At 49.5% G+C, this 21,707-nt stretch overlaps 1 protein-coding gene across 1 annotated transcript in view; it reads right to left on the bottom strand.

Moving 5' to 3' along the window:
* The window catches only part of LOC140404405 (dual oxidase 2-like), a 150,824-nt gene that overhangs the window by 64,384 nt on the left and 64,733 nt on the right, over positions 1 to 21,707 (bottom strand). The window contains exons 13-17 of the mRNA XM_072492898.1: positions 19,949 to 20,124; positions 18,784 to 18,902; positions 13,655 to 13,792; positions 12,591 to 12,704; positions 6,522 to 6,724 (exon numbers count right to left, since the gene is read on the bottom strand). Coding sequence (XP_072348999.1) covers positions 6,522 to 6,724; positions 12,591 to 12,704; positions 13,655 to 13,792; positions 18,784 to 18,902; positions 19,949 to 20,124 — 750 coding nt within the window. The remainder of the gene's footprint in view (positions 1 to 6,521; positions 6,725 to 12,590; positions 12,705 to 13,654; positions 13,793 to 18,783; positions 18,903 to 19,948; positions 20,125 to 21,707) is intronic.

Genomic DNA, 21,707 nt, shown 5'->3' with positions numbered 1-21,707 from the left:
CAATAAACACAATAGATGGTTTACCACATTCACCCCCTGTTTAAAAAAAAGTCCGGTGGGGGTGAAGTGGTGTTAAAGGTCAAGTCTGTCGGGGGCCTTGACCTTCTGCTGTGACCGCCTCAGTCCCAGCTGTGGTGTTGGCCCCGGCGTCGAGACCTGCGTGTCCGTGAGCGTGTTGTCATCTTCTTCACCCAGATGTTGAGTCGGCGAAGGGGGGGGCGGTGTATGGGCGGGGATGGTGGTGCTTGTCCTCAGTGGCCTGTTCGTGAGGCAGGTGGGCGGAGGTGGGAGGAGATGGTGTAGGGTGTGGTGTGGTGGTGATTGTCACCAGGGAGCCTGCAGGAGCCAAATCCCGAGGGGAGACCGTGTCCTGCCGCCCGTCCTGGTGTGTCACGTAGGCATATTGGGGGTTCGCATGGAGCAGCAGGGTCTTCTCGATGAGGGGGTCGGCTTTATGGCTCCTCGCATGCTTGCGGAGAAGGACGAGCCCCGGGACTGTCAGCCAGGACGGAAGCGAGAACCCGGAGGTGGACTTCCTGGGGAAGGCAAACATACGCTCATAAGGAGTCTGGTTAGTGGCCGTACATAGAAGCGACCGGATGGAGTGGAGCGCATCGGCGAGGACCTCCTGCCAGTGGGAGTCTGGGAGACTTTGGGACCGTAGGGCCAGGAGGACGGCCTTCCAGACCGTCGCATTCTCCCTCTCCACCTGTCCGTTTCCCCGGGGGTTAGAGCTGGTCGTCCTGCTGGAGGCAATGCCTTTGCTGAGCAGGAACTGACGCAACTCATCGCTCATAAAGGAGGATCCCCGAGGATACAGGAGGGGAACCCGAACAGGGTGAAAAGGCTGTGCAGGGCCTTGATAACGGAGGCAGAGGTCATGTCAGAGTAGGGAATGGCGAAGGGGAATCTGGAGTACTCATCAGCGATGTTGAGGAAGTACACGTTCCGGTCAGTGGAGGGGAGGGGCCCTTTGAAGTCGATGCTGAGGCACTCAAAAGGGCAGGAGGCCTTTACCAGATGTGCTCTGTCTGGCCAATAGGAGTGTGGTTTGCACTCCCCACAGACCTGGCAGTCCCTGGTCTCGGACCTGACCTCCTCGATGGAGTAAGGCAGGTTGCGAGCCTTGCTAAAGTGGAAAAAGCGGGTGACCCCCGGGTGACAGAGGTCGTTGTGGAGGGCCCTGAGTCGGTCTACTTTTGCGCTGGCACATGTACCGCGGGATAGGGCCTCTGGAGGCTCATTGAGCTTCCTGGGCCGATACAAGATGTCATAGCTGGAGGTGGAGAGCTCGATCCTCCACCTCAGGATCTTGTCGTTCTTGATTTGGCCCCGCTGTGTATTGTTAAACATGAAGGCAACCGACCGTTGGTCAGTGAGGAGAGTGAATCGCCTGCCGGCCAGGTAATGCCTCCAACGTCTCACAGCTTCTACTACGGCTTGGGCTTCCTTTTCGACAGAGGAGTGTCGAATCTCGGAGGCATGGAGGGTACGGGAGAAGAAAGCCACGGGCTTGTCCGTCTGGTTGAGTGTAGCGGCCAGAGCAAAGTCCGGCGCATCGCTCTCCACTTGGAAAGGGTTGGACTCGTCCACAGCGTGCATCGCGGCTTTGGCGATGTCTGCTTTGATGCGATCGAAGGCCAGTCGGGCCTCAATCGCCAGGGGAAACGTGGTGGGCTTAACCAGTGGACAGGCATTGTCTGCGCAGTTGGGGACCCACTGGACATAGTAAGAGAAGAACCCCAGGCATCTCTTCAGGGTCTTGGGGCAATGGGGAAGGGGGAGTTCCCAGAGGGGGCGCATGCAGTCGGGGTCGGGCCCTAGGACTCCGTGTTCCACGACGTAGCCGAAGATGGCCAGGCGGGTTGTGCGAAAGTCGCATTTCTCTCTATTATAAGTGAGGTTCAGGAGTTTCACAGTGTGGAGGAAGCGCCGAAGGTTCTCGTCATGGTCCTGCTGGTCACGGCCGCAGATGGTGACGATGTCGAAGTACAGAAACATGGCCCACAGCCCGTACTTATCAACCATTCGGTCCATTTCCCTTTGAAAGACCGAGGCCCCGTTGGTGTCACCGAAGGCATCCCTGATGAAGTGATAGAGGAGACCGTCTGCCTCGAAGGCAGTGTATTGGCGGACCTCCGGGCGGATAGGAGCTGGTGGTATGCAGACTTCAAGTCGACTGTAGAGAAGACTCGATACAGTGCAATCTGATTGACCATGTCAGATATGCGGGGGAGGGGGCATCGAACTAAGTGTACCGGTTGATGGTCTGGCTATAATCGATGACCATCCGGTGCTTCTCCCCAGTCTTGGCGACCACCACTTGGGCTCTCCAGGGGCTGTTACTAGCCTCAATGATCCCCTCTCGTAGGCGTCGCTCGACCTCTGACCTGATGAAGGCCCTGTCCTGGGCACTGTAGCGTCTGCTTCTGGTAGCGACGGGTTTACGGTCCGGGGTGAGGTTTGCAAAGAGGGACCTTCAGGGTCGCAAGGCTGCAGACGGTGAGGGGGGGGCATGGGTCCGTTGAACATTAGGGTAAGGCTCTGGAGGTGGCACTGGAAGTAGAGGCCCAGTAATAGGGCAGCGCAGAGATGGGGGAGGACGGAGAGCCTAAAGTTGGTCTACTCTACGCCTTGCACAGTGAGGGTCGCGACACAGTACCCCCGGATCGCCACTGCGTGGGATCCGGAAGCCAGGGAGATTTTCTGGGTCACGGGTAGGATGGGGAGGGAGCAGCACATTACCGTATCTGGGTGTATGAAGCTGTCCGTGCTCCCGGAGTCGAAAAGGCAGGCCGTCTCGAGCCCGTTGATCCGGACGGTCATTGTCGACTTCGCGAAGTGGCGCGGCCGGAACTGGTCCAGTGTGACGGAGGCGAGTGTCGGAAGACGGTCGGCGGCAGTGGCGGCCAGCGTACGGTCGGGCGAGCTGGGTTCCTGGTAGGCAGCAGAGGGGTCCCAAGATGGCGGCCCCCATGAGTTGCACATGGCAGGCGAGATGCAAGATGGCATCCAAGATGGTGGCCCCCGTGGGGCGCACGTAACGGGCGAGATGCAAGATGGCGTCCAGGATGGCGGCCCCCGTGGGTCGCACGTGTCGAGTGAGATGCAAGATGGCTGGGGGGTGGCCCCGACCGGCAGCAGGCAGCGCTGCTGGGCCTAGAAGATATAGCGGGGGGTTGGGCCTGGCAGGCTTTTGTGAAGTGGCCCTCCTTCCCACAGCCGTTACAAGTCGCATTCCGTACCGGGCAGCGTTGTCGGGGGTGAGTACCCTGGCTGCAGAAGTAGAAGTAGCACTTCGGGCCTCCGGCGTTGGCGGGCCGCTGTGCGGCGCAGGCTTGCGTCGCGCCCCGACCGGTTGATGGCTGCACCCACGAGGCCCATGAGGGTGCCGCGCGGTCAGAGGTGTAGGCCCCCATGTTCTGGGAGGCCACCTCCAATGAATTAGAGAGCTGGACTGTCTCTGGAAGGCAGAGTCCCCCCCCTTCTAATAAACGCTGGTGGATATAGTTCGAGTGCATGCCCGCGACAGAGGCACCCTGATCAGCAGCTCGGCATGCTGGGTAGCCGATATCGCCCGGCAGTCACAGTTCCGGCAGAGTCTGCGCAAGGCGCACAGGAATTCCGCGAGTGATTCCCCAGGGCGTTGGCATCTCATGGCGAGGCATATACCTGGTTGACGGATTTCACATAATGTCCTTTTAGCAGCGATATCGCCTCCGCGTACGAGGGGGCGTCCCTGATGAGGTTAAAAACTCTTGGGCTCACCCGTGCGTGGAGGACCTGCTGCTTCTGGAGGTTCATGAAGTCTTCGTTGAAAGATGCGACGTGGGCCTCGAAGCAGCTCAGCCAGTGTTCAATAGTCTCTGTAGCGTCAGCTGCTTGTGGGTCCAGTTGCAGGAGTTCATCTTGAGTGAAGAGTCCATCTTTAGAACTTTAGTGTATTAAATTGATACACCATCAATAATAGACGACGAGCGGTAAACGTAACTGGGGCTTTAATACACGAAACAGCAAGCCTCCTGCCTCTGGACACGAACTGGGTCCGGAGGCGGAGTCTTGCCACTTTTATACAGAAGCCCCGAGGGGAGGAGCCACAGGCGGAGCCAGCCTGGACAAGCCCAGGCATGTACAACACAGCACAGTGAATATAATACAATAAACACAACGTGGTTTACCACAGTATGTTAACATGCGGGCTGCTGTTTGGGTGTTTGGTGGGAGGATGGGATTACTGTTGCTGATATGGGGATTGACATTGTATTCGTTACTGCTTATTGTTTATGGTTGGCGGGTGTAAATTTGGGAGAAAATGTGAAAAAGGGAGGAGAATAAAAATATATTTTTTAAAAAAACGGACTTGATAGAAATCGTTTCCCTCGGACTTGTTCACCTTGATCACTTTGTTCTATTCTCTGTACCTGGCCAACATTAAGCAAAATCAGATGAGTAATTTTCAGCTTTGACATTCATTGTTGACAAATGAATGCGGAAACCGGCCCAAAACCAGTTGGGCGACTCCTTTATTGAGTTGGTGAATCCATGCTTTGTCGACACACCAGTTTGAAGGTGGGGCAACATTTGACAGGCGAGAAGTCAAGCATTCGGCCAACATGTCATTACATTTCTGGCGAGCTAACGTGGCAGCTCAAATTCAAAGCAAACGCAGTCGCCATGGCCGATCAGTTATAAAAATAAGCTGTCACTCAACAATTTATGGAGCTCAGCAAAGCACACCCATCGACCAGATTGATTCCCAGGAAAAGCAGGACTGGTCCCAAATCAAACAAAGAGTAGAATTTGCTGCCAAGATTAATGACAAAGTTAATTTAGGTTCAATCATGGGCCTTCAGGGCAAACCCTTGGAACTTCAATGTTTATTAAACCCCGTGTTCTCATTGCACGCTATTTTCCTCTTTACCACGCACTTCCAGAAGAAAGTGGCCCTTTCTGAGCTACAGAACCTAAGCACAGTGAGCATTTTGGTATTACGGCCTTGGGTTAATTGGTAATCAGATGCTCAAGCTGGAAGGTGTGGCAGTTGATAACAACATTGACTTCATCCAGCTTCGACTTGTCGGCATTTTTTAGCAATAATTACTGGTTGTGAACCTTTGGCTCGCCGACCCCAGGATGTTGTGGATATCGTTGCGCATGATAATAGATTATTGGTCTCTCCAGGGAATCAAGGGATATGGGGAGGGCTGGGAAAGTAGAGTTGAGTTAGGGCAGCACAGTAGCACAGTGGTTAGCACTGTGGCTTCCCAGCTCCAGGGTCCCAGGTTCGATTCCCGGCTTGGGTCACTGTCTGTGCGGAGTCTGCACGTTCTCCCCGTGTCTATGTGGGTTTCCTCCAGGTGCTCCGGTTTCCTCTCACTAGTCCCGAAAGATGTGCTGTTAGGTAATTTAGACATTCTGAATTCTCAGGCGCTGGAATATGGCGACGAGGGGATTTTCACAGTAACTTCTTTGCAATGTAAGCCTATTTGTGACAATAAAGATTATTATTTTAATAAGGTAATGTATCATCCATTACCATATTGAATGGGGGAGTAGGCTCAAGGGACCTACCAGCCGCCATTTCCTTTTTTTAACGATAGCGACCTGCTTCTTCTTCCTGACTTGCAGATTCTTAAAGCTATCTGTACTGGCCCATATGGATCTTCCAACAGAGTTCAATTGAAGGCAATCAGGATATGGAACCATACTGCTGCCCCCTTTAATGCAACTTGTTTGAGACTCGGCAGGGTCGAACTTGACCAACAACTTTCAATTATACGGAGCATTTAAACACAGTTGAAAACCTCGATGCTTCAAAGAAGAACGCTGAACCAAATGTTGACACCGAGCGCTCAGTTTGCCCGCCTTTCCCACCAGCGGGATCTTCCTGTCCCGCTGAGCGCGCTGCACTCCCACCCCCACACCTCCCGCCACGCCAGTTCGCCGGCAACGGACGATGCAAACCACGCAAAACGCTCTCAATATCGGCGTGATGGAAGATCCCGCTGCCGCCCAATGGTAGGCCGCCTCCGCTGTCGGAAAATCTGCCGCGATTCAGCTGGAAAATCCTACCGAGTCTTATAAGGATATATTAGTTTGGGGTAAGGGCGGGGGGGGGGGGGGGGGGGGGGGGGGGGAAGATGTAGGTTTTAACGACCATCCTAAAGAAGAGAAAGATGAGGAGATGAAACGTTTTAAGGAAGGAATTCCAGAGTTTAGGAACAAGGTAACCGGTAATAGAGCAAAGCAAATTGAGGATGCTTGGGAAAGCAGGATTTAAAAAAGGCGAGAGTCCTGAGAGAGTTGAAGATCTCGAAGCCATTACAGAGATCGGGAAGGGTGAGGCCATGAAGCAATCGGAGCACAATGTGGGTCAGCTGGCAAATCAAATCTTGGAACGCCCAGTTGTGTAACCGTTGGTAGCGCGCAACCGAACCACAATGGAGAGGCGGGAGCTCTTGAAAACTAAAAACACCATTCAGAGACAAACAAGTGCACTACAAGGCTGAGATCTTGCTTACCAGATCATATTCCTTGGGAACCTTCAGCATCAACGCTTTTTCTCCATTATTGGTGGATTGAATGATGTCAGTGGAGCCCCCGTTACACAGGTTGATGTTTCGGATCAGAGCCCGTTTGCTGTCCATGACCTTAATGCACTTCTCGGTGTCAAAGATAACGCTGACAGGACGGAGTGGCTCCTTGGGCCCTTGCCACTCAGAAACTAAATGTAATGCGAGAACGTACATCAGGTGAGGAAGATTACAGACGATAACAGAATACCCTCTTAACATGTCAACGTCGAGATTACAGAACATTGAATCGTGTCCCAAAATAAGAGAGGATAGGTTTTCCTGCCCATGTACTTGCGGGTTATTGGGTAGTGGTGGGGCGGGGGAGGGGGGGGGGGGTTAGTGAATTTGGGGGAAGAGTAAGCAAGGAGGAACATAATCCCAGTGAAGATGCCTCCCAGTTTTTCTATCAACGTAAATTAATGGACAACCAGAAAAGCTTTGTTGGAACACAAGAACATACACTCCTGCCTGCCCCCTTTTCCTATATTTTCTGGTACTAAGGTGCAGGGCTCACCTTCAAAATGGCTAAAAATAACAACCTATTTTGGTGAAAGTTTAGTCGTTAAAGGTTTATAATACATAATGGTTGGGAACACTGTCCTTTCATTTCTCGGGCCAAGTCAATGTCCCTCCAGGTTTTTCTGCTGACATGAATGTTTTCAAGTGAAAGGAACATGGTTTTCAGTGGTGGGTGCGGACACATGTCACCTGTAACTTGGCAATGCCATTCAACATGAAACATGCAAAAGGTTCTCCACAGAGTTATGTTGAAGTAAACAGTAGGGTTTTGTTAATATGACTCAGATAGCCAGAAGGATTGTACCAATTGTCAATATTTCCTCAGTCTTACATTTATTTACAGAGTAAAGTAATACAAGTATGTACCTTCTAACCCAACCACCCCACTGAATCAATAAGTCTTTATAAAATTTATATGCGCTCAAATTAAATCCCAACTAATGCTCACCACTTGCGCGCAAATGCCGAAGTGCTGACTTATTGGATGACAAGTCTGAATCTCAATGATCCGCGGAAAATGTGATATATGTGAATTCTCCGGCCGTTCGCTGGCGACGGTATTCTCTGGCCCCGCCGGCAGCACATCCCCACCCTTAGGATTCCCGACAACGTGGGTTGGCTTCGATGGGAATTTCCATCGACGGGGGCAGTGGGAGCAGAGAATCCCTCCGCCAGCAAACGCCTCGCTGGCTCCCGCCGCTAAGAAAGAAACACGTGGCTGGGAGACTGGAGAACCCGCCCGTGGAGTGCGATAATGAAGGACATATCTGTCCTAACTAAGGGCATATTTTGCTCCATTCTCCAAAATGGGCACGAACCATTTGACAACATCACCTCTACGTTTTTGCGAACATTAGGAACAAGCAATAAATGGCTCACTGAAGTAGAGATGGGAGTGAATGACGAATGTCGTGCAATTTGATTCCATTAACAAATATCCAAAGCCTTTTATTTTTTTTGGAACTCAACGGCAGTCAATGGAGAAGATCCAAAAAAAAAAAGTTTGGTCTCAAAAAGATGTCTCCAGTGATGTCTGTAGAACTGGGACAATGATACAGAACTGTCACCAGCTCACACGATAACGGGCCACACATTATGTAGGCAGTGGGGTCATTGACACCATGAGTTGTGAAGGTTTGAGAATATATCGCTCAGTCAAAAAAAACTTCCTTCAAGTCAAATAAATTTCACTATGCTCCCATTACCATGCCGAATATATATTTAAAAATAAATTTAGAGTAGCCAATTATTTTTTTCCAATTAAGGGGCAATTTAGCAATTTGGCCAATCCACCTTCCCTGCACATCTTTGGGTTGTGGGGGCGAAACCAACGCGGACACAGGGTGAATGTGCAACCTCCACACGGACAGTGACCCAGAACTGGGATCGAACCTGTGACCTCGGTGCCAGAGGCAGCTGTGCTAACCAGTGCACCACCGTGCTGCCCCATCATGCCACATATATAATGGATTTAGAACATAATTCATACCTCGAGCTATAATGTGCACTTGATAGATTAGTGGAGGAAATTCTGTTTTTTGATATAGCTACAGTAGTTAGCACTGCTGCCTCACAGCACCACAGACCCCGGGTTCAATTCTGGCCTTGGGCCACTGTTTGTGTGGAGTTTGCACATTCTCCCCGTGTCTGCGTGGGTTTCCTCCGGGTGCTCCGGTTTCCTCCCACAGTCCAAACATGTGCAGGTTAGGTGGATTTGCCATGCTAAATAGGAAGGATGTGGGTGCTTTGGAGAGGGTGCAGAGGAGATTTACCAGGATGCTGCCTGGACTGGAGGGCATGTCTTATGACGAAAGGTTGAGGGAGCCAGGGATTTCTCACAGGAGTTAAGAAGGAAGAGAGGCGACTTGATAGAGGTGTACAAGGTGATGAGAGGTATGGATAGAGTGGCTAGCCAGAGACTTTCCCCAGGGCAGAAATGGCTGTCACAAGGGGACATAATTTTATGGTGATTGGAGGAAGGTATAGGGGAGATGTCAGAGGTAGGTTCTCTACACAGAGAGTGGTGGGTGTGTGGAATGCACTGCCAGCGGAGGTGGTGGAGTCAGAGTCATTAGGGACATTTAAGCGACTATTGGACAGGCACATGGACAGCAGTAAATTGAAGGAGTAGGTTGATCTTAGGTTAGGATCAATGGTCGGCACAACATCGTGGGCTGAAGGGCCTGCACTGTGCTGCACTATTCTATGTTCTATGTTCTACATTGCCTCTCAATGTCCAATAAAGATGTGTAGGTTAGGTTAAGGGTTTATTGGGTTAGGGTGGGGGAGTGAGCTTTCAGAGGGTCGGTGCAGACTTGATGGGCCGAAATGCTTCCTTCTGCACTGTAGGGATTCTATGAAAGTAACTCGTGTAATTTTTTGCGGAAAATGACTTTATCTTAGAATTGGGTCCTCACAGCACTGATACAAATTCTGGAATCCCATGTAGATAAAAGAGAATTTGGCTTAATCAGTCTGCGTAAGCCATAGCTCTATTCATGGTCCAGGATACTACACTAGTTGGAAACTGGAGACAATGAGTGTATAGTATTGGCATCCTTATTTAAGGAAAAGTGTAAATGCATTAAAAGCAGTTCAGCGAAGATTTGCCAGACCAATACCAGGAACGGGTAGGTTGTCTTATGAGGGAAGGTTGTCGACGTTAGGTTTGTATCTACTAGAGTTTGGAAGAGTAAGAGGCGCCTTGATCGAAACCTTTTAAGGTCCCGAGTGTGATTGACAGGGTGGATGTGGAGAGAATGTTTCCTCTTGTCCTAGAATATAGAGTCGGGGGGGGGGGGGGGGGGGGTCACTGTTTAAAAATAAGGGATTGCTCATCTAAGGCAGAGTTGGATAGATTCTTGATTAACAGCGGAGGAAGGGGGGGGGGGCGTGAAAGATTATCGTGGTTAGGCAGGATTGTGGGTTGAGGTTACAATCAGGTCAGCCATGATCTTATGAATGGCAGAGCACGCTCAATGGGCTGAGTGGCCCAGTCCTGCTTCTAATACATATGTTTGTATGTTAGACAAATTAAGAAGTGGAGGTTGGGAGAACCATAAGACATAGGAGCAGAATTAGACCACTTGGCCCATCGAGTCTGCTCCGCCAGTCAATCATGGCTGATATTAACCAGCAGGGGCTGGTTTAGCTCACTGGGCTAAATCGCTGGCAAGGCAGGCCAGCAGCACGGTTCAATTCCCGTACCAGCCTCCCCGAACAGGCGCCGGAATGTGGCGACTAGGGGCTATTCACAGTAACTTCATTTGAAGCCTACTTGTGACAATAAGCGATTTTCATTTCATTTTTCATTTTTCATTTTCATATTTTCTCATCCCCATTCTCCTGCCTTCTCCCCATAACCCCTGATCCCCTTATTTATCAAGAACCTATCTATCTCGGTCTTAAAGACACTCCGTGATTTGGCCTCCACAGCCTTCTGCGGCAAAGAGTTCCACAGATTCACCACCCTCTGGCTGAAGAAATTCTTCCTCATCTCTGTTTTAAAGGATCGTCCCTTTAATCTGAGATGGTGTCCTCTGGTTCTGGTTTTTCCTACAAGTGGAAACATCCCCTCCACATCCACTCTATCCAAGCTTCGCAATGTCCTGCAAGTTTCAATAAGATCCACACTCATCCTTCTAAACTCCAAAGAGAACAGACCCAGAGTCCTCAACCGTTCCTCATACGACAAGTTCTTCATTCCAGGGATCATTCTTGTGAACCTCCTCTGGACCCTTTCCAAGCACTTCCTAAGCATTTCTCCATTTAGAAAATAGTCTATGCCTAAATTCCTCCTTCCAAAGTGCATAACCTCAACTTTTCCACATTGTATTTCATTTGCCACATCATTGCCCACTCTCCTAGCTTGTCCACATCCTTCTGCAGCCCCCTTGCTTCCTCAATGTACAGATCTTTGTATCATCTGCAAACTTAGCAACAGTGCCTTCAGTTCCTTCTTCCAGATCATTAATGTCTATTGTGAAAAGTTGTGGTCCCAGAACAGACCCCTGGGGCACACCACAAGTCACCAGCTGCCATCCTGAAAAAGGCCCCTTTATCCCCACTCCAGTCAGCCAATCCTCTATCCAAACGTTATATCAAAATATTATAAGCTTGTAGATTATATGCAAAAGATATGGGGCGTCATTCTCCGACCCCCCAGCGGGTCGGAGAATGGCCGTTGGCCGCCGTGGATCCCGCCCCCGCCGGTTGCCGAAGTCTCCGGTACCGGAGATTGGGCGGGGGCGCGAATCGGGCCGCGCCGGTTGGCTCAATTCTCCCCCCCCGCTCAATTCTCCGGCCCAGATGGGCCGAAGTCCCGCCGAGAAATTGCCTGTCCCGCCGGCGTAAATTAAAGTAGGTATTTACCGGCGGGAGAAGGCGGCGTGGGCGGGCTCCGGTGTCCTGGGGGGGGGGGGCGTGGGGCGATCTGACCCCGGGGGGTGCCCCCACGGTGGCCTGGCCCGCGATCGGGGCCCACCGATCCGCGGGCGGGCCTGTGCCGTGGGGGCACTCTTTCCCTTCCGCCTCCGCCACGGTCTCCACCATGGCGGAGGCGGAAGAGACTCTCCCCACTGCGCATGCGCGGGAAACTGTCAGCGGCCACTGACACTCCCGCGCATGCGCCGCCCGAGGATGTCATTTCCGCGCCAGCTGGCGGGGCAACAAAGGCCGTTTCCGCCAGCTGGCGGGGTGGAAATCCCTCCGGCGCCGGCCTAGCCCCTCAATGTTGGGGCTCGGCCCCCAAAGATGCGATGCCAGTCTGATTGGCGCCGATTTGGGCACCAGTCGGCGGACATCGCGCCGTTGGGGGAGAATTTTGCCCATGAATCCTAATAGAATTCTAACAACCTGGATTTCAACACAGTGGGCATGTAGTTTGAAGAAGAACATGTGGGACCTGAACGTTTATAAGCTGTGAGAAATCAGAGGGGACAACTCCAGGATGTAATGGCCACCGAAGCCATTGATAAAATGGAGGTAAGCGGGAGCAGCCGCCTCTTCAACTCCGGAGTCTTTCATCTTGCCTGAACAAAAATAGAAATGGTGATGTTTATATTTATTCTTTGTTCCTGTTACATTGCTGCATTTATTGACAAGTCATTTGTGTTCAGTGTTTTGGGGAGGGGTTGGGGTTATAATAGAGTCCACAGCTATCTGGCATCTCAACACGTTTGCAATATTTCGGGGAACTGCCTCCATTAAATGGAACGGAGTACTTCGGTGCGGGAGAAGGCCATTCAGCCCTTCGAGCCTGCTCCACCATTCAGTAAGATCATTGGATGATCCGTTTGATTCCATTTTCCTGCCTGCCCGCTCCACAGCCGTTGACTCCCTCATCCACCAGAAAACGCTGTCCAACTCTGCCTCGAATAAATTCAAAAGTGGAGTGAAACCATTCATCCATGATTAGCAACGAGAAGGTCGAGTCAGCAATCTAAGTTGCAACTCCACCACATAAAATATTTTATTTCGCAATTTTATAATTCATACCTCGGATTTTATTTCCTGAAGCCGTTGACGTCTTCACAGAAACTCTTTTTTTCTGCAATTTTTTCTTTTCTTTCTTTCGAAAAGCAGATACAGAGAAAGCCAGTAACAACGCCGCTGGTAATAGAAAAAACATAATTTATCATGTTGTATTAATGCAGAGATCAATAATAATTGCATAGTTGAATATTTAATTGTGTTACGGTAGCGGACTTTAGCTGGGGATTCACTTGCGCTTTATATATGATGTGGCGATGCCGGCGTTGGACTAGGGTGGGCACAGTAAGTCGTCTTACAATACCAGGTTAAAGTCCAACAGGTTTGTTTCAAATCAATAGCTGTTGGAGCACTGCTCCTTCCTCAGGTGAATAATTCTAGATTCGTGTGAATCCCAAATTTTAATCGTTCCTCCATTGGTGGCCATGCCTTCGGCTGCCAAGATCCTACATGCCGGGACATCACCGCAGGAGTTCCTTAGGGTAGAGTCCCACGAACAACTGCTTCACTGATGACTTTCCCTCCATTATGAAGGGTGAAAAGGGGATGTTAGCAGATGACTGGACAATATTCAGTACCATACGCGATCCCTCACATACTGAAGCTGTCCGCATCTGTATGCAGCAAGGCCTGGACAATATTCAAGCTGCCTCCGATGTGCCGAGTTCTCGACGGCGTGGGCCACATGTGATCCCAACCACATGGGATCCCGACGTGACGGCTGCGGACTGTGTCCGGCGCCGCCACACTCTGTCGGGATCCATGCCGCTGGCCGGGGGGGGGGGGGGCTCTACAAGGGCTGGGGGAACTGGTGGGGGGTGGGCTGTGGGGTCGCGGTTGGCGGGTTGGGGTCACCACAGCCGGCGCCAGGTTGTACGTCGCGGCCGGAACCCGGCCATTTTCGGCACGGGCGGTGGGGTTTCAGTCGGCGCCGGAGCTAGCCCCTCACCGGTACCACTGGAATCGGTGAGGGTTTCACGCCTATTTTTCGGTGGTAAAAGACCACACATGCTCCGCTGGCATCAGCACTTAGCCTCCCAAACGAATAGTCCGGCCCCACATGTACCAACCTAAGGGGAAGCAACAAAGTGCCACAATAAGAATTCCAAAGCCTGCTCCGCTGCCTTGAAAATAATGCATTGTGCTGACTTTTACACAGGGCTCCAGGTCAGTATCATTCAGCTGCTTGGGTTGAACACATGGGTCCCCTGCAAGCATAAAAAATAAGAATCAGTAAAGGAATTGTGATGAAACACTTCTTAAACATACCAATGCAGGAATTCCTTTGATTTATCAAAATATTCAGACAGACGTGTGCGAGGATCACTTTTCTAACTGTTATCTGTTAAGAGTATCAAAATAAAAATAAAACGATTATGCAGTCGAATAGTTGCAGAGTGTCTTGGTAATTGAACTCTGCATTCATGTGTATTCATGCATCTTAAAGACTGGAGCACTGATTATTTGACACAATGTCTGCACTTGTTTTTCTTTTAAACATTGGACAGGAAGATGTTCAAATGGAAAATGTTATTTTTATTCTTTCATGAGAAGTGGGCGGGTGCTGGCCAGGCCAGCATTTTATTGCCCATCCCTAATTTCCCGTGAGGAGGAGGTGGTGAGCTGAATTCTTCAACCGCTGCACTTCATGAGTTGTAGGTACACCCACTGCGCTGTTAGGGAGGGAGATCCAGGCTTTTCGCCCAGCGACAGTGAAGGAACACCGATACTGATACAGGGATATGTAGAGGGACAGGTAGGATTGAGGAAGCAGGGGGCTGCAGAAGGACTTTAACAGGCTAGGAGAGTGCGCAAAGAAGTGGCAGGTGGAATACAATGTGGAAAAGTGAGAGGTTATGCACTTTGGAAGGAGGAATAGACTATTTTCTAAATGGGGAAGTGCTGAGGAAATCAGAAGTACAAAGAGACTTGGGAGTCCTTGTTCAAGATTCTCTTAAGGTTAACGTGCAGGTTCAGTCGGTAGTTCGGAAGACAAATGCAATGTTGGCATTCATGTCGAGAGGGCTAGAGTACAGGAGCAGGGATGTACTTCTGAGGCTGTACAAGGCTCTGGTCAGACCCCATTTGGAGTATTGTGAGAAGTTTTGGGCCCTGTATCTAAGGAAGGATGTGCTGGCCTTGGAAAGGGTCCAGAGGAGGTTCACAAGAATGAGCCCTGGAATGGAGAGCTTGTCGTAAGAGGAATGGTTCAGGATTCTGGGTCTGTACGCGTTGGAGTTGAGAAGGATAAGGGGGGATTTTATTGAAACTTCCAGGATACTACGAGACCTGGATAGGGTGAACGTGGAGAGGATGTTTCCAGTCGTAGGAAAAACTAGTACCAGAGGGCACAATCTCAGACAAAAGGGATGATCCTTTGAGATGAGGAGGAATTTCTTCAGCCAGAGGGTGGTGAATCTGTGGAACTGTTTGCCGCAGAAGGCTGTGGAGGCCAAATCACTGGAGTGTCTTTAAGGCAGAGATAGATAGATTCTTGATTAATAAGGGGATCAGGGGTAATGGGGAGAAGGCAGGAGAATGGGGATGAGAAAAAATATCAGCCATGATTGAATACGGAGCAGATGTGATGGGCCGAGTGGCCTAATTCTGCTCCTATATCTTATGCTCTTATGTTTCCAAGTCAGGGTGGTGTGTATTTTTGAAGGGTATGTATTATGGAGGGGAACTTGCAGGTAGTGGGGTTCCCATGCATCTGCATCCTTCTAGGTGGTGAAGGTCTCAAATCTGGAAGGTGCTGTCAAAGGTACCTTGGTTAATTGCTACAGCACATCGTGTAGATGATACACACGGCTGCTACTGTGCATCGGTGGTGGATGTTACTTACACCCGGGGCGATGGTGGAAGAATCAATCCTGCCTGCTCTTTCAGGTTCAAGCTGGTTTATCGTATGTCACGTCCTCACAACTAGGGCGGCACGGTAGCACAGTGGTTAGCACTGTTGCTTCACAGCTCCAGGGTCCCAGGTTCGATTCCCGGCTTAGGTCACTGTCTGTGTGTGAATCTGCACGTCCTCCGCGTGTCTTTGTGGGTTTCATCCAGATGCTCCGGTTTCCTTCCACAGTCTATAGATGTGCAGGTTAGGTGTATAGCCATGCTAAATTTCCCTTAGTTTCCAAAAGGGTTAGGTGGGGGTCACCGGGTTACGGGGAAACTGTGGAGGCGTGGACTTAAGTAGGGCGCTCTTTTCAAGGGCCGGTGCAGGCCCGATGGGCCAAATGGCCTCCTTCAGCACTGTAGGTTCTACTAACCCACAAGACACTCTCACACCAAAGTGTTCCAGATGTCTGTATTGATAGGATAATCAATGTCACGTGTTTAACGATCAGTTCCCTTAACAAGGTAATTGCCACACACAATGATTAACAGAACATTGACAGATTCCCCTCATTTCCTTGAGATTCGAAAGAAAATAAATCAAAGAACATTCTTTTGAAGCTGAACAGAAATAAATGATCCCACATGTGCACACCTCTCGATCCCACAATTCCTTTACCAAATATACATCAGCCATTGTGAAAGAAACAGAAATTATTTTCCCCGTCATCTTTTAACATAAAATGCCCCTTTTCTAATACATTTAGTAATTTCTTAGAGCAGGCACTTCTTTTTCAAATTACAGTCCAATAGCTGGTGGCTTGTGTTAACCCATTGTATTTTAGTGATTTCCCTTCTCTCAAACATTTATTTTGTTCCGGCTCAGTCTATTTTTAGCCTTTTCTCAATTACATTCTTTGCTGACTGAACACCTTCCCAAAGGGACCAAGTCGCTGACAGAACACGATGGGTAAATATTTCTCACATTTCCCTTCCTGTTATATTTTTAACAATATATTGGCCAAGTAAACCCCCGTCCAGTGCTTCTTCCGCAGCTAATCTGCATTTTACAACTCATTCTCGGCCTACCAAGCCAATGGACAACACTTGCCAATTTTTCCCATCTGCTGTACTGGAGTACCCATAAGAACATAGGAATTGGGAGCAGAAGTAGGCAATTCTGCCCTTTGAGCCTGCTCCGCCATTCAATCAGATCATGGCTGATCTCTTCCTGGTCTCATATCCACCTCCACTCCTGTTCCACATATCCCTTTAACACATTTAAAAAAAATAGAAATATATCGATCTCCTTAAAACTGTTTCATGACTCAGATTCCACCGCACTATGGGGCAGCGAGTTCCACAAATTCGCCACCCTCTGCGAGAAGCAGTTCCTCCTCATCTCAGTTCTAAATCTACCGCCTCTCAACCTATATCTGTCACATCTCGTTCTAGATTGCTCCACTAGGTCTACATTCAGTTTAGCAATCCTAAAGCCTCCACAGCCTTCTGCAGCAAAGAGTTCCACAGATTCACCACCCTCTGGCTGAAGAAACTCCTCCTCATCTCTGTTTTAAAGGATCGTCCCTGTAGTCTGAAATGGTGTCCTCTGCTTCTAGCTTCTCCTACAAGTGGAAACATCCTCTCCACGCCCACTCTATCCAGGCCTCGCAGTATCCTGTCAGTTTCAGGTGCAAATCTCTGTCGTCTCTTGTAACATTTATCAAATTCCATGATATATTTTTCCATGGACAGATGCTCGGATTTCCTAAACCTATCGAAGATTACCCAGGTTTCGTCTGCCTCAAGTAACTCGTCCTCTTTGTTAAACGTATCCACAAATTGTAAAAGAAAGTTCAGCTGATCTGAACCCTTCCCCCGGACAGTGCAGCACTCCCTCAGGACTGCACTCGGTTCACTGTCCGACTGGAGTGTGTGCTCAGTCCCCTGGTATGGAACTTTCATTGACAGATCATCCACTTTTCACTCGTAAAATACTTTACTCCTGATCTTGTGTTTGGGTGGTAACGATAATGCGATTTTCATACATTGCTTCTTTCAGGCTGACGGAAGTGACCCACATCCACATTTCAACTTCAGCATTCCATCGCTGACATGGTTCAGAGTCAGAAAATAACAGGTGGACAGTCACAAACTTGCAATCCTGCTCCGTACTTCCGCCGCTCCGTGACTTCCATTGTCAGCAACAGCACATTTGCTTTTCCTCAGAGGATTGAGACTAAAGGCTTCATATACAGCAGTCAATCATCAAGCTTAAGGTTCATCCTCCACTACCATTTGTTACTTACAACCAGGGCCCAAGGTGGAAGAATCATAGAATTATCATAGAATTTACAGTGCAGAAGGTGGCCATTCGGCCCATTGAGTTTGCACCGGCCCTACGAAAGAACATCTTACCTAAGCCCACATATCCACCCTAACCCCGTAACCCAGTCAATCTTTTTTTGACATTAAGGGCAATTTAGCATGGCCAATCCACCTAACCCACACATCTTTGGACAGTGGGAGTAAACCGGAGCACCCGGAGGAAACCCACGCAGACACGTGTAGAACGTGTAGACTCCGCGCAGACAGTGACCCAAGCCGGGAATCGAACCTGGGACCCTGGCGCTGTGAAGCAACAGTGCTAACCACTATGCTACTGTACCGCCCAGTACAAGCGGGTTTATTGTAAGGCACTCCCTCACAGCTACTAAGCCACAAGAATCTCTCACACCAAAATGTTCCAGCTGTCTGCATTTGGCGGATAAACTTTTCTTTTTCTAAATTTTGAGTAGACAATTCTTTTTTTTTTCCAATTCAGGGGCAATTTAGTGTGGCCAATCCACCTAACCCTGCACATCTTTGGGTTGTGGGGGCGAGACCCTCATAGACATGGGGAGAATGTGGAAACTCCACACGGGCAGTGACCCTGGGCCGGGAATGAACCCGGGTCCTCGGCGCCTTGAGGCAGCGGTGCTAACCACTGCGCCACCCTGCCACTCCTTTATAGGATAATGAATGTCACATGTTTTACTAGCAATTGCCATACACAGTGATTAATAGTACATGGACAGCAGAGGGGCCGAATGTTCAAGATGGTGGATGGGGTGCCAATTGAGCGGCGTGTTTTGTCCTGGGTGGTGTTGAGCTCCTTGAGTGTTGTTGGAGCTGCACATTTCTAGACATGTGAAGTGTAAATGTAGCCAATTCTGGGACTAACCAAACTTTGCAACAGATGTCAGTTTTGCCTTTTTATTTACAAGACTCCAGAGTCTAACTATTGGTAGATATCTAAATTAACATCTTGCTTCCCGTTAGCTTATTGCTGAAGGCCTGTTTTGCCTCGGCACTTGCTGCTTACCGTCCTTCAAGTAGAAAACGTCACGCTGAATATCCTGAGGCTCTGCATTTGTTGTCACCAGCAATACATCAGCATATTTGGTATTCCAAATATCTTCAATTTCGCTTGGAGTGAAAAGTCTAGAGGAGATGCAATTTATAGGTTATCAGCCAGTCAATGAGCCCTCCTTTTAATTTTCATTGAGATTGTGCTTCCACGGTCCTACACCTACACTTCTTTTTTTACCAGCCCCCTGTTTAAGACCCCCCTCCTCCAGCGATGCTAGATGTATGGATAGATATGCCAGGTAATAGGATCTGTTCATAATTACATCTGTTATGCAGACGTGTCAATGTTCAAGGTGCGCATGTAGCCAAATCTCTCATAATAATAATAATAATAATAATAATAGCTTATTGCCACAAGTAGGCTTCAATGAAGTTACTGTGAAAAGCCCCTAGTCGCCACATTCCGGTGCCTGTTCGGGGAGGCCGGTACGGGAATTGAACCTGCGCTGCTGGCCTTGTTCTGCATTACAAGCCAGCTGGTTAACCCACTGTGCTAAACCAGCCCCGAAATAGCATAAAGCAAAAGCTTTACAGCAAATGCTCCCCAATTCAACCACTGGCTCTTGTGCAAAAATGCTATTCCTTCAAAGTAGCGTGTGAATTATAACTGATATTAAATATAGTAAAAAGCTCTTGTTGAAGAAAAATACTCAATAGCCTACGGGGAACGAATTAAGATGTCACTTGTCAAAGGCACTCATCAAAATATCACATTCTGTACTTTATCAATGTATTCCTTCAAGTACTGGAGTACTAAAGAATGTTTACTGATTTTCAAAAAAGACCAACATCAACCAGGCAGAAATTCCTTTCTCGAGTTCAAGATTAGGCTGCTGGATTGTTGGGGAGCAAAGTAACTCCTGAGGAGAGTGTCAGAATTAACATCCTTCTCTAGATTTTCCACTAACTTTGAAGAGAGTGGCACCCTGATGACCATGTTGTTTTGTTTGAAAGCATCTCATCTGCTGGGGTTTACACCTGGAGCAGTGTCAGCAGTTCTCCCAGACTGCTACCTTCTCTCCAGAGTGGGTCATAGGAAGGTTTATCGCTACTTACAAATAGCCCTCACTAATTGACCTGCCAAGCGGGAAGTACAAACAAACGAGGCCGCTGCTCACCCATTCTTGGTATTTTCGAACCAGAATCTGTCTCCGTCCCGTATGCGTTCAAACTGGTCTCTTATGAGGGTGGGGAAGAGTCGCTCGGAGTCGCCACCACTTTCTAGAAAGCCTCCAACCAGCATCTCCAGTTTGGAAATATCATTCTTGTACAGTGCTGCCAACTGGTTGAAGAGCTGGGGTACAGGAGAGACAATGCATTAGTCAAAGAAGATCAGCAAAATGATTCATTTGTTGTATACGCAAGAGTCTGAATAAATGAATGCTATTTACGTTGGAACCTAAAATGCCATGGGATCTCCCATCAGGGGGAGCAGATGAGGCTTCATTTTAACAGCTGATCTGAACCCCCCACCCCCCGCCCTCTCCAGACAGTGCAGCACTCCCTCAGTACTGCGCCAGATTCGGTGTCATACCGGAGTTTGTGCCCAATTCCCTGGATTGGAACTTAACTCAGAAGTACCACCATGGAGCTGGAGCTGACACAAATGGAAATAGCTTCCCTCACTCTGTTTCCTCATTCGTTTTCTTCACTTTTTCGCTTCGGGGGGCACGATTCTGCTGATGGTCTGCCTTTCCTGCTGAGGAGCCTTGATGAAGTGGCCCACAGGCATGATGTGGAAAGCATTGCGGGCGTAGACAATAGTTGCTGAAAGCAACGTAAATCAGGAAGTCTTCGGCCCAGAAATGCCCAAAACTTCTAAGACCCACCCCCTAATCTGGCATTTCCCAAATTCGCTGGGGCAGAAGTGGAGTCGGGCCAGGTTTTGTGCATTCGCCGCTGCCTCCTATGGGATTTTGGTAGGCCAGAAGTGTGAAACCCAGAGTGTGAAGATTAGACCAGGTAAGGAGAGATCTGAACTTGATGCATTTATTTGGATAGTCAGGTATCCCTTTGGAATGGTAAGGTACCCCTTTGGATAGGGTCCCGGGCCCCCTTATTAGAAGTAAAGCACCCTTTTGGATTGTTACAAGTAAACAGATGATGCACTATTTATGCACAAACCCACGTTAAAGGACTGTTCAGATGTTAAAACCATCAAGAAAGTGTTGAAGCTGTCAAGGAAGTGTCCAAGCATACAAGGTGAGTTGACATGGAGGGGGGGGAAGGAAAAAGGATGGTGGGTGAGGCAAATGCATTGAACGTGTTGCCATTAAGTTGGCATGGGGTTATGAAGAACCATGGGAAGGTGGTTGGAAGGCATGAATTGGCACAGATGGGGCATAGGGTGTGCATGGGAGAGTGAGGGGGGTGAGAACTAGAAAGATTTTTTGTTTTCTTCTTTTTTCAAAATTTATTTTGAAAATAATAGCTAGGCCTGTGCGGAGTCTGCACGTTCCCCCCGTGTGTGCGTGGGTTTCCTCCGGATGCTCCGATTTCCTCCCACAGTCCAAAGACGTGCAGGTTAGGTGGATAGGCCATGCTAAATTGCCTCTTAGTGTCCAAAAAGGTGAGGAGGGATTATTGGGTGAGGGGGATAGGGTGGAAGTGAGGGCTTAAGTGGGTCGGTGCAGACACGATGGGCCAAATGGCCTCCTTCTGCACTGTATGTTCTATTCAAACACTGTGCCGGGGCATAGAGGCAGACCTTCTGTCCAGCCCGCTCCTCCTCCACCACGCCCCCCCCCCCCCCCCCCCCCCTCCACCCCCCGCCCCGATTGAAAAATGTTAAAGGTCGGGTTCGCCAAACCGTGAAATTCCCCGACTCTGCACACCGGACCGCAGGTCGGAAACCTTGGTCAGGCCTGCCAAGGTTCA

Source organism: Scyliorhinus torazame, chromosome 30, assembly GCF_047496885.1.
Source record: "Scyliorhinus torazame isolate Kashiwa2021f chromosome 30, sScyTor2.1, whole genome shotgun sequence".
NCBI classification, from domain to species: domain Eukaryota; kingdom Metazoa; phylum Chordata; class Chondrichthyes; order Carcharhiniformes; family Scyliorhinidae; genus Scyliorhinus; species Scyliorhinus torazame.
Note: the sequence above shows the minus strand (reverse complement) of the source record. Positions and strands in the feature narration are given on the sequence as shown.